At 40.6% G+C, this 12,708-nt stretch overlaps 1 protein-coding gene across 7 annotated transcripts in view; it reads right to left on the reverse strand.

The window, feature by feature from the left end:
* The window catches only part of hdac9b (histone deacetylase 9b), a 36,440-nt gene that overhangs the window by 3,250 nt on the left and 20,482 nt on the right, over positions 1 to 12,708 (reverse strand). For 5 of the 7 annotated variants that reach the window (XM_034873984.1, XM_034873983.1, XM_034873980.1 and 2 more), the window contains 9 exons: positions 11,196 to 11,437; positions 10,655 to 10,832; positions 9,562 to 9,694; positions 9,340 to 9,461; positions 4,611 to 4,742; positions 4,148 to 4,263; positions 2,572 to 2,694; positions 1,821 to 1,998; positions 1,477 to 1,691 (listed from right to left, as the gene is read on the reverse strand). In XM_034873984.1, coding sequence (XP_034729875.1) covers positions 1,477 to 1,691; positions 1,821 to 1,998; positions 2,572 to 2,694; positions 4,148 to 4,263; positions 4,611 to 4,742; positions 9,340 to 9,461; positions 9,562 to 9,694; positions 10,655 to 10,832; positions 11,196 to 11,366 — 1,368 coding nt within the window. In that variant the 5' untranslated portion in view covers positions 11,367 to 11,437. The remainder of the gene's footprint in view (positions 1 to 1,476; positions 1,692 to 1,820; positions 1,999 to 2,571; positions 2,695 to 4,147; positions 4,264 to 4,610; positions 4,743 to 9,339; positions 9,462 to 9,561; positions 9,695 to 10,654; positions 10,833 to 11,195; positions 11,438 to 12,708) is intronic. The other 2 variants (XM_034873981.1, XM_034873987.1) reach the window with 1 other exon arrangement.

Raw genomic sequence — 12,708 nt, forward strand, 5'->3', positions numbered from 1 at the left:
AAGGCTGAAGACCTTCCTTTTTGATGCTGCCTTTCTTTAAATTAATGCTCATTTCTTTCTTATGCTGCACTGTAACTTCTATTCTGGTGTTTTATTTGTCCTAATGTTTCTATTTTGTTTTCAACTGTATATTCATGTGTCTTATTTATTTTTAATGCTTATGACTTTTAACTGTTTGTACTTGTGTTTTATCTGTTTTAATGATTTTGTGTAAAGCACTTTGAATTGCCCTGTTGCTGAAATGTGCTATACAAATAAAGCTGCCTTGCCTTGCCTTGCCTAAGAGCAAGACCGACAAGCGCCTAACCTAGCTGGTACCAATAACATTACTGTCTACAGAATGTAGGCCTTACATAAATATCCTTTCAGCTCTAAGAATTAGCCTCCTTAGCCTGGCATTAGTTAGCACAGTATACAGCTTCCTAAAATCCCTTAGCGCTTGTAAATTTCCATTAGTGCCCCCTACTGTTTCAGGCACTGAAGGACGTTTAAAAACAACAGACAAGCCTCTGCTAGGAAATTAATTAGGGCAATGTTTCGGAGATCCCTCTCAATAAACGCGGAGGGCTGATCCATGATTAATGGCCATTTATAACCTCCACTTAAAGAGGCTTTACTTGCGATCTCATTGACCTGAGTGATCAGAGCAGAGCCGGTTCACATGTTCCTCGACAAGACGTCGTAATTATTCCAAAGCTATTTTCAAATCAACTTCACAGAATACTTCTCAACTATTACAGCTGATATTAAAACTAATTTCAGCTGCATGGCACGTGTTAGTTGTTTTTAACGTTACAGGAATTAAAATCAAAACCGTTTGTTACAGTAAAAGCTCTACAACTGTACTTTGCAACTGCTCGTGTTGCTTTGGGCTTTTTATTACATGTAGGTAAGAGTTGCTCTATAGTCCCCGTGGCTCTTTCAGGACCCAGCGTTGGGACACATCAGTATGTGAGCTCACACAATGCTGCCTTTCACAGTGTCTGCCACCTCACACACGTCCTTCACCAGAATAATTACACTCTGTGTATAGCGAGGTCACCTCTGCCAGCTAACAGAAACACAAATATTGCCACAGAGGAACAAAATGTATTCCGGGCACTTTTTCCTTCATTTGAACTTAGCAGAATTGAATTTCACAGAGTTGGCATGTGAACAGCACTGATGCCTTAAGCTGTGATAACAGAATTAGTGCAGGGGAAGCATTTCTTCCCCATTTGAAGTCAGGCATACGTTCTTTGCTTTGCAGAAATAACACCAGGATTCCAGGGAAGAACAGACAACAGCACAGGTCTGTAAACCTGAGCTACCACAGACGATTTTTACAAAATGCTAAAAATAGATCAGCATTTGTATGCTTAAAATGATTAAATCAGACTCCCTGCAGTAAAATAAGACCTTATGAGACCTAAAAAAAAGCAATCTGAAAGTCAAAACCCTCCCCCATGATTTGAATATTGATGAGCAGGACAATACCTTATTTATCTGGATCTGCTGCTGATACTGTTTCTGTTTCTCCAGGAAGTGCTGGTGTTGCTGCTGGATGACAAGCTGAGCGAGTGTGTTCTGAGGCAGTGGCGCTGACTGGGTCCTGTTCAAGGGCCGGTGTTTTGGTAGTTTAGGCCGACTGCTGGAGGGGCGATCCTTCATTGCCAGAGGGGACTGAGGGTGGGATGACATGGTGCCTTGGCCTTGAAAAAAACAATATTAACTTTCTTTTAAAGTCATATTGTACATTACTTTAATTTCAATTATAATAATATTTAGTGTAGTGCAAATTAATGTAATGTTATGTTTAAAATCATGTAAAGCAGTCTAACCAGAGGAGAGCATCTTCTGCTGCCTCATCTGCTCCTTCTGGAGGAGGTGTTGGAGGAGGGCCTGGTGACTGGGGCTTACTTTAGACTCAAGGCCCGTCTGAAGGGGCACAGGGCCCAGCAGGTGCCCAGGCAGCCCATGCTTGATTTCTGTCGATCTGTCCTTCAATCCCATAGCGGCCTGAGAGAAGACACAAGGTTGATAAACCAATAGTTATTCTTTAGACATGCCAACACCATGCCGTGCACTAGGCCTGTTCCTCACTTAGAATCATTTGTAGGAAATGTAACAGGTTAATTTTAACAAGCCAAATTCAATACTCTCCATGAATTAAAATGATTCTTGTAGCTACAATTTAGACAATGATGAAATCAGAGACCATGAATGGTTTCAAGTTCTTGCAGCTGATGAACAGGCCTCTATGGAATGTGCTAGAGAGCTAAAAGATGATATATCATGTGCTGTTTTATCAGGAGTTGCACTTGAGTGGATTTGGCCATTTTAAAACCTGTGATAAATGAGGTAATAGGGGAAGATAAGAACATGCCTGACACGAGACACTGCGGATCAATATTTATCTAAGGGCGATAAAATCATTTGGGGCCACAGGTCACAGAAAACCCAAACAGCCACTGATGGCAGGTTTTTCAACCAACAGACTAAGCAGTAAAACTCACCACCACTCTACCACTAAACTGGGGTATATATTTTCACGTAAAACAAACAGGTTATCTAAAAAATACAAATACTTACACTTATGGGTGAGGATGCAGTGGAAAGCCCCAAGGAGATGTTGGGTAAGGAGGGAGATGTGTATAAACTCAGCATGGACACAGCGCCCTCAGGTTGGAATAATCTGGGCTGTGAGGGCCATCTCTACATCAAACACCCAGGACAAAGTAGATACAGACAGATTTAGGAGGAGGCTACATTTTTAGAAATCCCACTATGGACAATGTCAAAAGGCAACAAGAGTAGTGGCATAAATGTTAATGCACTGTGACGAACAACAGCAGTCCTTGCTGCAAAGGGAAAGGTACACGTTTTTATGATAGATGGTATGAAGGAATGGCAGGCAACAAGAGTTTCCAAGATTTTTGCAGAATGGCACCAGTGAGGACAATACGCTATTATAAAACATTGCAAACCTCTAAATCTACCGCTCCACCCTCAGTTCTTCAGTCCCCAATCAGCCTGATGCCTGTTACTCCCCGGTCCCCACCCTCAGGCTACTCTCTCAGAGAACATCAGCACTGGGGCATGCTTCCTGTACCCAGCAGTGCATCTGAGCAGCATGTGGTTCTGGAACAGCCATGTTTATCCTTCCAACCCCTACCAGTACTCAGTGACCTGTATGTGGATATCCGGCCCATATTTGACCCAAGGGACCCGTTCCCTCTGAAAAAGGATATCTAATGTAACGGTGCACAAACATGCCTTGCTTTTGCAACAGGCATGAGGTCTACGGGCACCCCCACAGTCCACCAATGAATTTCATGAGAGTCTCAGCTTGGGCTGATACAATAGCAATCCTGTGTGTTTATGTTGTTAGCATGTGGGTGTCTTTGGCTACCAGTGCCTGGGATATCAATTAAACTCCACAGTTTGTCTGTCTCCCTAAGCCCCAACCTTCAGCCCAATGTCAGGGCGTCTTCCCCTTCTCTGTGTCGCTGGACGTCCCAGGGAGAGTAAACAGCGAGTGTTAAGGAAAACAAAGCTGTTCTGTTAAGATTGTTCAGAGATGTGTCATATCTGCCACCCTCTATAATGGTTTGCTTTGTGAGCTTTGTCCAAGGGGACCTCTGGCCAGTAACTCAGCCACGTATTTTGGGAAATGTCTCTGATCAACTTAGAAGAGGCCTGCCGCCAAGCCAATGACAGAAATACAATGACAAGCCAACAGCCACCTTACAGCCAAACTGAATATGGTTTTTATTTTTTATTTTTTGGCAAAATATGAAACTGAAGAACTGAAACTCATCTAGAAGAAAAATATGCAGTGTTAATGTGCAGTATTAATTTCTACTGTTGTTTTTGCACTGCATAATGTGTCATCTTTGCACAAGCAAATTTGGGGTAATCAGACATGTGGGTCAAACGTTGCCTCTTTAATGTCAGGGTGGGGAGCCATTTTCATTTGAGTGTAAAGGAGAGAGGACAACTGGCTGTTTTTATAGCTGCAAGCAGAAGGGCAGACAGGCATTTCGTGTCCTGAAATAAAACTAAAGTTTGATAGTCAAATGATTAGCATGCAGAATAAAAACAGCAGTAAGAGTTTTGCTAAAATGTTTGGCAAATCAATATTAGTGCTGATGTTTTATGAACATACCTCCGTTTTTGTGGTAGTGGGCAGAGAAGAGGGTCCATTTTCAGCCCCTAAGGCACTGGAGGCCCCTATGGGAGAGCTGGGGCCGGAGCCGGGGGCACTGTTAGTGGGCGTAGCGTCTACAAAACATCAAGGAGTTAGACACAGTATGCATGCTCACAACTCTACACACAACATACAGAGGCTGGCTCAACACAACAGCTGCAGCCTCACAAACAGTTTAATGTGTATGGTCATGGCTGCCTGATTACAATGGTCTTTATCCATAAAAAGCGCAATGACCATAATATGCTACTACAAAATGGGTCATTATTATGCAGCACGTTGCCGATGCAGATTGTATTGTTTTCAGAGAACATTTTAAGACCAGATTATAAAATGTATTACGATGTATGTAATAAGACAATTTTTCTATGTTGTAACAGGAAAAAAGAAAATCCAACATGTAGTCAGCTATTTTAATTACCAATTAATTCCAGAGCCCTCTTCTTGTAAGGCGTTGTGATGAGTCCATCTCTTCTTTTGAGCATCGGGCTGCTCCTCCTCTCTGCTACCTTCTGCTTCAGTCTGGATCGTACCTTCAGGTTGGGTTCAGAGGCTAAACAATAAGGAACATGTTTTTCCGGTAAGTCTCAGTTCACACTACTGGGACAATAATATAGTCAAACGGTGGGTTGAATGTGAGTGAAATGAACATTATCAAAAATAATTTTAAAATAGGAAGAAAAAGTAAAATAGAAATAAAATTCAATTCAATTCAACTTTATTGTCATTGCCACAAGTACAAGCAACGAAATGTGATTTACATCTATCCAGAATTGCTATACAGGGTATAAATATTGGATATAATTTTATGTATAAGCAAATGTAATAGTAAGGAACTTTAAGATGTTGTGTAAAAATATAAATATAAATATGGGAGCTCTATGACAGATTATACAGATTAAAGAGACTATTAATTAGTTGAACAATGCTATGTTATGTTATGTTATCATGCTTTAACATGTAACTGTTTTAGGGAAATTCAGAGCAGGTTTCAGATAAACTAAATGAGTCAGGATTGGGCTCATTTCCATCTCATCTGGACTAAATTAGGTTGAGCAACACACAGGCTCTAAGTGAAATAGTCCGCTACCTGCCGCCCTGGTGACCACAGTCTGATACAGTAGCAACAGTTAAACTAACACAAAAACATGGCAGATGTTTCAGGCTCTCCCTACGACCCCTTTGCCTAATGCAAAACAGAGATACCCAAATACACAGCCTGGGGAGAGTGAGAGAGAGAGAGAAAGAGAGAGAGAGAGAGAGAGAGAGAGAGAGAGAGAGAGAGACACACACACACACACACAAACACATATACACACAGCTTGGCCTGAACTGATCCAGAATTACAAATCTAGGCCATCAGTTGATAGAAATGCTGATGTAATATTCTTCATATTATACATACTGCTTTCAGACTTTTTTTAAACTGGTATTAACAATGGATTTAAGGATATTTGTCAAAAATTGGCATTTTGTTTCACTTTAGATTATTAAATTATTTTTACCTAAACCTTGCACAGGTGTTCATCTCTAGAAATGCCATCCTCCACACTGACACCATTACACAACTGATGATTGCCGATCACCATTTTCATTAGTCACAAATTTGTAAACTAGTCTGAAAAATGTGTGTGGCACAGATGTATAGAAATATTAGAAATTATTATATAAACATTATATAATGCAAAAAATGGGAAGTGGAGGTTGAATAAATGCAAGAACATATTTGTAATAATGTAAGCATCTGTTATATAAATGCAAGAAAATGTGTTTGTGCCTGACTGTTGAGTCGTGCTCAAGTCTAATCACAGTGACAGTGACTCACTAGGTCAACACATCTCATATGGACTTCTCATCAACCCTGTGGACAGAGAATCCCACAGCATGCCTTACACACTCAAATAAACAAGCAGAATAGATAAGCTGGTCTTTTGACTGAAAGCCAGGGCACCAAGCTGTATTGAAGTTATGTAAACCGGTTACACAATAGCCAACCTGTTTCAATTATTTAGTTCAGATCAATAATTAAATAGATCTTTTGAGATGTGTACATGCAGCTATCCATAAAGAAGTGGGGCTCTGATGTGGGAGCGCTGCAGGGAGGAGGAGAGGGAGCGGTGATGGGGGCACAGCTAGGAGAGTGGGCCAGATGCTGCTATTTCTGGCTTTTGTCAAAAGCAGCAAAACCCTCTTCCCTAATACGTGGCACAGACCTCTAATCCTGTGGGTGTGAGGTAGAATGAAAGAGAACGAGGGAGGAAGAATGGAAGCAGGAGAGATAAATGGAGAGAAAATGCTAGTGGGAGTCATATGAATCTGCTTCACGCCCTGCTGCCTTGATTGCTTTCTATTTTTACACACTGGTGCCACCAAGCTAGGCATCCCAATTGGTTGCCACGGGAACAAACACTTTTTCACTGGTCTCCATAGGAGAAAAAAAATACCCTGATGCGCTGTGCAACAGGAGGCAAAGACGGCAGCTCCAAAGCACATACAGTACAATGAACACCTGGGTCACCACTGCTCAGGCTTCTCAGTTAACTAAAACATATAGACAAATCAAATCAAATCAATCACCTTATTACATTTGAAAGTGGTGGTGCTGCAGGGCTAGGGGCTGTGCAAGAGATGTGCTAACTCCGATTAATTAGAAATTTAACTCTGCTGCCGCTGTGATTGCCCATGTCCATTAGAGCCTGGAACTGGACAGATGGCTGTGTGGAAAGCTGAGGTGTGTGTTCTGTACATAATGAGGCCTGCTTTGCCTTTTTCCTGACTTTTTGGTTTAAAGTGATGCTGAAAATGATTAGTGAATGCTTTGTATTTGCTGTTGCTATACCAATATAAACACTTAAACCAAAGGTAGGTTACAGTCACTCAGAGTTCAGATATTCTTTGTCGAAGATCAGCAAGTTAAATTCTTCCATTTGTGTTTCTGATAAACAACATCAGATAATATTTCCCCATGCAATTTACTTTGATATGCTTTGAGCTTTACAGTTTGACCTTTGTAAGATTATTTTCTAATAGAAGTGGTAATTTCTTTTCTGCACCTGCTGAATGAACACATTTGGTAATTGGGTCAGGAAGACCAGAGAGGGTAATGCACTTCTTACTGCTAAGCTGCAAGTATTTTTGCCGCAGACTATTGCGTGCCCTCGGTTCAAACTATTCTAGGACCTGGAAATGTAACAACAAGGATATACACTGAGTAAACAAGTTAATTACGGGTGAAACACAGCCAAGGGCATAACAGCTATTCTGGGTTTTTAAGGATGATGTAATTATAAATGGGATACTTACAGACCTTACTGATCCATAGTTGAAACAGTTGTCTCTACGGATTATTATAATGTCTATACCTGTACGTACTAAACAATGTGCTTAAAATGGATTGAAGATGAATTTCCATTCAGTTTTAAAAGATACTTATTGACCACAAAGCTACCAAATGTTACATTAATATATACATTACATGCACATGATGAACCTCATTGTGAACCTCAAACAGAAAAAGATGGCGCTTAAGCATCTGCCCAAATAAAAGCAGTGGGGAGTCTACCGTGAAGCACTGGTGTCATCTCCACTTTGTTTTGAAAGTGCTATCTTTGCTTAAACAAACAGTCTTGTCAAGGTTTCATTCTTGCCTGTGCCCGTCTTAACTCGGCAACACCTGCCAATCAGCTATCAGTGACAGGTAGTGACTCAGGGAACAACACTACCTTTGTGTGCCCCCCTTGGGTATCAAGCCTTGAGGACTTTAATAAAGACAGACAGGAAGTGGGGGAGGAAGGCCTAAGCAGGAAATGACCACATACAGATTTAGGAATCTGAAGAGCAAGAAACAGTTCTATCAGTACAAGAGAGGCAGGAACAGCAAACGGGAGATGATTAAACATTGAAATAAAAGGCTGAAAATATTTTAGCAGCAGAGAGTTAAATTCAATCTGGCCAGGTATTTGTTTAAACCTGCCTTTTTGTTTTCACAGTAAAAAGGCAAATAACGCTACCATAAACGCTCTCTCTGTTATTTAAAAAAAACTGTCTTCAACTAGTTATTATACTCTCCTTACATTATGGGTCTAGAGCCAAATCCCAAAGATGTAAATATATATTTACAAGAGGTCTTTCTGTGTTCAAATTTTCTCTGTTCAAAGAGATTACAATAGCTCTCAAAGCTTTTATTTACCTTACCAGCATTTATTTTTGCTATGAAGTGACTTGATTTTACAAGATAAAATCCCTTTGCCTGATCTCTAAATTGTGTATATAAACAACATGACAGGCCTGCAGTTAAATAACTCAACAAGTATAACTGTTTTCCAATGTAATTAAAAGAGACACAGAAGGGAAAAGAACATAATGTAATTTGGTGACCTCATTGAAGAATTATGAAGTTTTCAGCTTGGCAAGCTTGTGCTCGGGCAAACCAAGAAGCAGGAACTATTCTTATTTATACAACCATCCCCAAAGGGTTGCTGAAACTTTAAACCAACAAACCTAAACTGCTTTTTGGTGGGAACTTGTGTCTTTTCAAAATAGCTTTTAAAGCCTATAACTCAGGAGAAATTAATCTGCTTTAATTATCCCATTTACCGCTAAACAGCTCAAAGAGGCCTTGGAACTTGGTTTATTATTGTAACATAGGGACAAATGTAGTTCCTTTTACATAATGGCATGGTAATTTCAGTACATATAACACAAATTAAAATTTAAACTTATGAAGTCAAAACATACAATTAAACTGGGTTGTTGTCTGTGTGATTTAAAATAATCCAAATAGGAATAAGGAAAGGTTTAAGTTACTTTTCTGGCATGCTCCACCTCTGATGAAAGTTTTGTGTTGAGCCCTGGAGGGATGAGGACAGGGGTCTGGGGCCATAATGAGCCTAACTGATGTTATTAGCAGGTCATCAAGAACCTCAGGAAATACTCCAGGGGTACACCAACCTCTTGATTGACAAGGGTCAAAAAGACACTCACTGTATTTATAACCCAGCGTAGTAACTGGAAAACTAGAAGGTAACATCTTAAAACTCACACTGAAATCTTTTAACTAGGTGTGTCTCAACTTACGTATGCGTGTACATACTGTATGTGTATTTGCATTTTTTTGCCTGTGCTGTGTATGTGTGCGCAAATTAACAAACCTGTCTTTCTCAAGGGGAAGTCATCCTTGCTCTCTATGGGTGATGGCAGAGTATAATGGCAGGTGGGGGATGTGCCGCCCAGAGGTGGAGAGCTTTGGTCCAGTGATGTGTGGTGAGAGGACCTAATCACACAAAAATGTAGATTATGTTTCTATGTGATTTAAATATAGTATCTGTATTTGTATAACACTCTCCCTGGGTAAAACAACAGAAAATACTTACGTGTACCAGAGCTTTGGGTGATGGATGAAAGAATGATTGATGCCATTGCTGCCAGGGTCCTTTACTGATTTGCTCAACAGAAACTCTTGGAGTTTCTGCTTGACCTCTGTACTTGCCACTGCACCTGTGAGACCAATAGACGGAACCAACGGGATTGGGGTTACCCTAGGGCTATGACTCATGATAGATTATTGCCTACATACTATTACAGTCTAAATCAAATTGTAACCCTATTCTAACAGATTCCCTCCACTTTCCTGCATCACATGTAACTTACTGCTGGAATTCCAAACTGTCTTGAAGTACATACATTCTGTTTTTCTCTCTCTCTTTTCCTTCAGATTGAGTTTACACCATCTTCCAGAACAGCCACAATTTATATAGGAAGATCTCCCCCTAGTGGTCTAAGAGCACTATTAGTTTCAAGCTGCTAAAGTGATACTGCAGAGAAATGTTCTTTCCCATTGGAGGGTTACAGTTGCAGGTCACAGCTTCAAATTACCTGACCTGACAAAGTCATACATCTAGTCTATTATTAGCTAAAAGGTAAAAACAGAAATGAAATACAATATCTGAAGCTATTTTCATCGTGCTATTGAAAGACATTTTCTCCTAAACTCTAACCTTAAATGTTCCTGACAACCTGATGTCATCATGTTATCATCATTATTATACTGTTGGATATTTCTCTTTATCTAATGAATACATTCATTTACTTTGCAATTTGCAAATTTGTTGTCAGGAATATTCCAGGAAAGCTAACAGAGCTAGCTAAGAGAACTATTGTATAGAAAGTTTAACTTTACTCCTATGCTGCTGAATATGATCCCACTGAGAGTGGCATTAGTCTTGGTAAGTAAGGAGTTTGTCTTACACGGTTGCTTCACCAAACAAATAAAAACACATTTTCTCACTTAATTACAGTGATTGCAGATAGTTGTGGTTTCACATACATCAGCTTTTGAGATATCTGCATTTGCTGTCACCCTAGAAAAATGGTACAATATTTAACCTTGTTTACCTCACTGCTGCATATTTCAAAACCTTAGCAAATATTATCCAAAATAGATGTTATATGGTGTCAAGCTCTTACTCTCTCGAGAGCGCTCCTTGCCCCTAAGGATCAGGCAGGAAACATGCTGCTCTCGCCGATGCCTCTCCTGTTCCTTCTCCTGCTGGTTCTGCTGCTGCTGTTGCTGCTGCCGCTCCAGACGACGCTCCTTTTCAGCAAGTTCCTGCTGCTGTTTCATGGCCTGGAGCTCGTGCTGGAGCTGAAAAACATGCAGGACTCAAGTTAGCATGAAAAGAGCACACTGACAAATACTTCTTTTTTTAAACAACAGTGGCTTATGTGAGCTTCTGTGGTTTTCTATTTTGCTGTGATGGACTTTTCTTTACGAAAACCAAAACTCACACTGTTCTGTAATGTATTGCTGAACACCCTGGCCTGCTGTGCTGAGTTGTTTCTTAATTTCGGCACTCTGTAATGTTGTCCTGAGATATAATGTTTTCTACTGATCTGCAGTATGCCATGCTGTGTTATGCTCTGCTGTTTTGTAAACTGTGGAGCTGTGGTGAGCCACTGTGTGCACTGCTGTGCTGTCCTCCGTATAACTGTTCATTGCAATGCTGACCTTGAGGTGCTCCTGGAGCTGAGCCTGGTGCTGACGGGTCAGCTTCTCATGCTGCTTCTGGAACTCGCTGATTAGTAGTTGCTTCTGGATTTGCTGCTGCTTCTGAATGAGGAGCAGCTCCTGCTGCAGCTGCCTTTCCCACAGTCCCGGGTCCGAGCCTGAACCCAGCATCCTCAGATCTGTACGCAGGTCCAACGGAGATAAGGACTCCACAGCCAATGGCACTTCTGGTTTAATGTCCACTGTGGCCCGCAGAGGGGAAAGCAGAGAGGATAAAAGAGAAAAAGAGATGTGTCAGTCCATTGAATTCATGCAAGCAGAGCTGGCTGTGGATAGTTTATATGTATGTTGCTGCAGAACAAAACATGTTGTTCAGAGTTAAGGCGGCAGGACAATAGGATTCTTAAAAATAGAGACATGGAATTTAAAAAATAACAAAATATAGACTGAGCCAAAATAAAAGAAAAGGTCAGAAATGAGGAGCACAATTCTGTCTCTTGTGAGCCTCCAAAACCAGCAATTATAAAGTTTCTATAAACAAACATGAGATCACATCTGTCAGCGTAGTCTACTGGGAGCAGCTGTGTAACAGACGCAATGGACATTTGGCACGAAATGTTGAAGGGGTCATTTAAAGTATTTACATAAATCCTATTTTCCTACTGTTTGATGAATAAATAAAGGGAGTCCTCCTTCCAGTCTCTACCAGAAAAGCATGCAGATACAGTATCCCTTGTTAACATAAATTATTTAAGAAAAAGTTGATTGTGAGCCTGGAACCCACATACGTTTGTGAATTTATGTTCCTGTGATTGTTCCATCTCTTACATGTTAGTTATGCTGATCAAAATGTGACATTAAAGGAAGGGTTCGCATTGTCCAGACTGCCTAATGTCTCTTCCATTTTGAGACCAGAGAAAGACTCAAACCTACTTAAAATTCCAGTGGCTGGAGTGAGATATATTAAGTGCATTCATTGAAATATTCTTCTCTAGGGTCACATATAAAGGAACAAATACAAGTAATGTTCCTACACAACCTGTTCTTTGGAAGCATGAGAGAACACTAACATGTTACAGTTTATATGTTCACATAAATAACCTTGTGGTTGTCCTGTCCTGCATTTATTCTCATAAACTATAATGAAATGCCAATAAAAAGGAGTCTAAACCTGCAAAAAGAAGGAGCATGAATCTACAGTAGCCATCAATTAAGAAGCAGTGCCCTCTTGTTCACTGACGCTGTGAAGCTCAGTGGCGCCCGTTTTTGTTTTCATGTAGCCTCTTTTTCATTGCCACCATTCCATGTGTATGCGGCGGTAATGATTATAGATAGAAACATAAAAGCAAGTGGCGCAATGCTGGTCGGTGACAACCCCCACACCCTAGTATCCACCACCCTAACTTGCCGCTGCCATGGCAACGCTGTCGACGTAATTATGTCTCCCCATCCTGCAGATATCAAGTCTCACTGCATGTCTTCTTCTGCCTACAGTGGCAATGTGACATGTTGA

This window comes from Etheostoma cragini, chromosome 6, assembly GCF_013103735.1.
Source record: "Etheostoma cragini isolate CJK2018 chromosome 6, CSU_Ecrag_1.0, whole genome shotgun sequence".
Taxonomy (NCBI): Eukaryota; Metazoa; Chordata; class Actinopteri; order Perciformes; family Percidae; genus Etheostoma; species Etheostoma cragini.